Below are 4,665 nucleotides of genomic sequence, written 5' to 3' on the forward strand. Positions count from 1 at the left end.
TGGGTTGTGCCCACCTCGGGTGCCCCCCCCCCCCGGACCGCCTCTTTGCTCTATAAATATCCCAATGTTCCAGAAACCCTAGGGGAATCGACGAAATATTGATCTAGCCGCTGCAGAGTCCAGAACCAGCAGATCCAATCTAGACACCATCTCGGATGGGGTTCACTACCTCCATTGGTGCCTCTCCGATGATGCGTGAGTAGTTCTTTGTAGACCTTCGGGTCCGTAGTTAGTAGCTAGATGGCTTCCTCTTTCTCGCTGAATTCTCAATACAATGGTCTCTAGGAGATCCATATGATGTAACTCTTTTGCGTTGTGTTTGTTGGGATCTGATGAACTTTGAGTTTATGATCAGTTATATTTTTTTATATCCATGAAAGTATTTGAGTTTCTTTGATCTCTTTTATGCATGATTGCTTATAGCCTCGTATTTCTTCTCCGATATTTGGGTTTTGTTTGGCCAACTTGATCTATTTATCTTGCAATGGGAAGAGGTGCTTTGTAGTGGGTTCGATCTTACGGTGCTTGATCCCAGTGACAGAAGGGGAACCGACACGTATCTATCGTTGCTACTAAGAATAAAACGATGGGGTCTATCTCTACATAGATAGATCTTGTCTACATCATGTCATCGTTCTTATTGCATTACTCCGTTTTACCATGAACTTAATACACTAGATGCATGATGGATAGCGGTCGATGTGTGGAGTAATAGTAGTAGATGCAGGCAGGAGTCGGTCTACTAATCTTGGACGTGATGCCTATATAATGATCATTGCCTGGATATCGTCATGATTATTTGAAGTTCTATGAATTGCCCAACAGTAATTTTTTCACCCACCGTTTGCTATTTTTCTAAGAGAAGCCACTAGTGTAACCTACGGCCCCTGGGTCTCTTTCTCATATATTTGCCTTTGCGATCTACTTTTTCCTTTGCATTTATTTTCAGATCTATAAAATCAAATATACAAAAATAACTTGCTGTAATTTATTTCTTATTTATTTTATTTGCTGTTTGATCTACCAATCTACTACAATTTCCTCACGTCCGTTTGCCCATCTTAGGGCACCGCTACCCGAAAGGGATTGACAACCCCTTTTACACGTCGGGTTGCGAGGATTTGTTATCTGTGTGCAGGGGTTGTTTACGTTGTGTTGCTTGGTTCTCCTACTGGTTCGATAACCTTGGTTTCTTCACTAAGGGAAATACCTACCGTTGTTGTCCTGCATCATCCCTTCCTCTTTGAGGAAATATCGACGTAGCTTCAAGCCGCATCAGCACCACATGTTCTTTCACCAGGGTTTCTACCAAAATAGTGCATTCTATTATGGCTTCATGCGAAGCCAGCGAATGAGGCTCCAAAGCCGTTAAGCTGCCGCGAAAGGAGAACGGTCGAATACTGGATTACGAGGAGCAATAATACAACCTCTCTCGAACTCAAGGTATTTCTGACTTCCAGTACCATAGATGATGGAATCGTGGCAGCGGGACTGGTTTTACGCCCCGGATCTCCCAAAGAATATAGAGGAATGGGCTTGCTAATCTTTAATAACGAGCCTCCACGGGAGTTGTAACCCTCGATCTCGGTCACCATCCTATCCATGGAAACTTCTCAACTAGTGGGCACGGTTTATCATCTCAAGGACGTCGGGTGCAGGTTCGTGTCTGAAGAGAAACATCCACCCGTTCGTGTGGCGGGAGCACCCAATGTAAGACTATAGAGGCCAGCGCGACCCTTGCCATCTCAACAACCTGGAGATCTCACAATCCGAGTTGAAGTCGCGTATACACTTCGTGACCAATGTACCTATGAACGAGATTCCTTTTAGTGTTTTCATGGAGCCCTTTCATTGGGGTCATCACCCGGACAATGAAAATGTTGGCGCCCATACAAATACCTGGGCACTCCCAGCTGATCAATTAATGTTGTCTTGTTGTCTCAGACTCAGGCCTTCAGAGCTTTCATCTCGCCCCTCCCCCTCAGCATGAAGGAAACATATTCAAAGAGAGTGGTTAGAGTGGGTTTTAAATAAGAAATTTTGGACAAGCATATGTTGTTCCTAGGGAATCAATAACTATTTTCCTTATCTTCTTGTCAATTTTTGTGTGCACCCTTAAGAAGTTGTGACCGTGTGGCTGTATGGTGTTCTCGAATTGTATTGGTTGCCCAGCGACAATGATGTCTCTCCTCCTCTCTCTCTCATTCAGGAACCTTCGTGAAGCACCCCAGGTACCCAAGTGGTGGTCCAATTACTTCCTGGCTTGCAGTGCAATGTTCTTCTTACTCATCTTCTCAAACTCTTCGTTTTCACATTGACTGACAAATTCGTCGCACTCCTCTTCGGTCACCTTGTGCCACCTTGCTCCTTAGGTTGACGAAGGTTCTATTGGTTTTATATCTCTAAAAAAATTAGCGATCTCCTTCCCGACCACCTCGGCGCTCGGACCACCTCCAGCTCAGCGCTCCTCGGTGGCGCCACCGGCACAACCTGCCTCCCGCCTCGTCTCCGTCGCTGCCCGCATCGTCGCCGAAATCACCAGCCCACTACTCCTGAGAGGAGAGTGAGTGAATATAGAGAGGAAAAGAATGAATGGATATGTAATCCCAGTGCGTGCTTGACCACGCGGGGCGCAAACGCTTCTAGACATCAATGCAAGTCATCCCGTGTGCCAAGATCTGTGCTTGCTATCCGACGGTTACAGAGGCGTTCAAGGGAACTGACGAGAAATATGACCTCAGATATGTAAGATTTCCCAATAAAATCACAATCACAGATTTGCCTTTTGTTTTCCTCTACTCAAATAAAAAAAAAATCCCGTCGTCAATCAGGCCGTTCCGGCCGGACGCCGCACCTCCCCTAGAAACCCTACTCCTTCCCTCCCCACCCGCAACCCAAAGCCGCGATTGCAGCGATGACGCCTCCCTTCCTCGCCGCCTCAGGCCCCGACGACTACGCGTTCGTCCGCTGCGCCTCCGGCTGCGACTCCTGGGCCCCCCACCACGTCCGCCTCGACGGCGACTCGTATCGCCTCTGCTCCTCCTGCGTCCTCCTCTCCAACCCCGAGGCCTACTGCTCCGCCTGCCTCCTCCTCCTCTTTCCCGGCGCCTACGCCGCCTCCTCCCGTGAAGCCCGCGTCGACTTCTCGCCAGGCCCCACCGCCGCCTGCTCCAACTGCGGCGTCTTCGTCGCCCACCTCTCCTGCATCCCGGACCCGTACTCCTTCATCTGCCCGCCGTGCGCCGCCGCCGTCGACAACGTGCCCTTCTCGTACGATCTCGCGGGAGTGGGGCGCTCCGCGCGCGTCCTCCTCACCGCGGCGCTGCTTTCGCACGAGTCCGCCTTGCACGACGCCGCCGCGGCCCGCGAGAAGGCGGAGCGTAGCCTACAGGAGGCTGCGGCCGCCCGGAGGCTAGCGCGCGACATGCTAGACGCCGCGTTTCGCGCCGCAGAGGCGGAGGCCTACAGGGACGCCAAGGAGCAGGCCACGCCGTCCGCGCCCGCAGTCGTGCATCTCAAGAAGAAGACGCCTAATACCAACGGGCACAAGAGGAAGACCCCCAAGAGCAACGATGCCAACAGGGAGAAGGACAAGCTGCTCAAGTTCAACGACATGCAGCAGCCGGCGCTGGCCTTTGCCGCAGCGGCGGCGGCCGCAGCCAGCTCAATGCCATCGCCATCGCCGATGCAATCATCAAGACTGAACCAGAGTCAAGTGAAACAGGAGGCCATGCCATTGCCGATGCCCTCATCGACATTGGACCGCGGAGGTGAATAAGCATGACATTATTGCAGATGCAGAGCCAATCAATTAACTGTACTGCACAATAACTGACTAACTGATGTGTAATTCTTTCAGGTTCAGCAGACAGAGCGGCGAAAGATGATTACAGGGCACTCTTCGGCACCTTGCAATAGTGAGATTGGGGGGGTTCCATTATCATTGTCCTGCAGCATTTGGTTCCAGCAATTTAAGGAATGAAAAGTTCCAGGGTCAAAGAATCCCCATCAAGTGTGAATTCCTCTCACTGTAAATTCTAGTCTTGAGGATATGTTAGCCGATCGTATCTACACGACTGTTTTCATCTTATATAGCTTCTCTGCATACTGTATCTGTTTGCTATTAATGGAAGAAAAGAATGTTGCTCGTGGATAATAGTTGCTCTCATGAATGCAAGAGGAACCGTGCTGCTAGAATAGAACCTACTGTTGGTTCCTTTCAGAAACCATCTGGCCAACCTATATGTTCTTGAGGTTTGTTTCAGGAACCTATATGCTAGTAGAACCGCGCTGCATCAAAGCACTTTATTATTGCACTTGGGGGTGCATATGTTCTTTCATTCATGTTATTTGGCGTGAGGTTGTCAATGCACCTCTTTGTCAATTCTAGAAAGACTGGAGAAACGAGATGAAGGCCCTGTTCGGAGTCACTTTGTTTCCCAGCTCCGTGCTTTTTAACTCTAGCTTCGGGAGCGGAGTGGTGGAGTGGCGGGTCTCCGAACAGGGCCGAAGTGTCTCCTACATTTCTAGCATATCTCACTGTGTTTAATCTTGTTGTCACTTTTGTATCAAGATACTACCGTTTGTACTTTGAGCACTGCTACATGGAAGATGGTTGCCGGCTGATTCCTGCACGACCAAAAATTGCAGCCATGTGTCCCTTTC

General features: G+C 49.5%; 1 protein-coding gene across 1 annotated transcript; it reads left to right on the forward strand.

The window, feature by feature from the left end:
* The first annotated feature begins 2,790 nt into the window (after positions 1 to 2,790).
* Positions 2,791 to 4,330, forward strand: LOC123065277 (uncharacterized). The gene is made up of 2 exons (XM_044488614.1): positions 2,791 to 3,770; positions 3,860 to 4,330. The coding sequence occupies exons 1-2, from the start codon at positions 2,915 to 2,917 to the stop codon at positions 3,916 to 3,918; spliced, it is 915 nt and encodes a 304-aa protein (XP_044344549.1). The 5' UTR covers positions 2,791 to 2,914; the 3' UTR covers positions 3,919 to 4,330.
* Positions 4,331 to 4,665: the final 335 nt, after the last annotated feature.

The sequence above is a fragment of the Triticum aestivum genome, chromosome 3B (genome assembly GCF_018294505.1).
Source record: "Triticum aestivum cultivar Chinese Spring chromosome 3B, IWGSC CS RefSeq v2.1, whole genome shotgun sequence".
NCBI lineage: Eukaryota > Viridiplantae > Streptophyta > Magnoliopsida > Poales > Poaceae > Triticum > Triticum aestivum.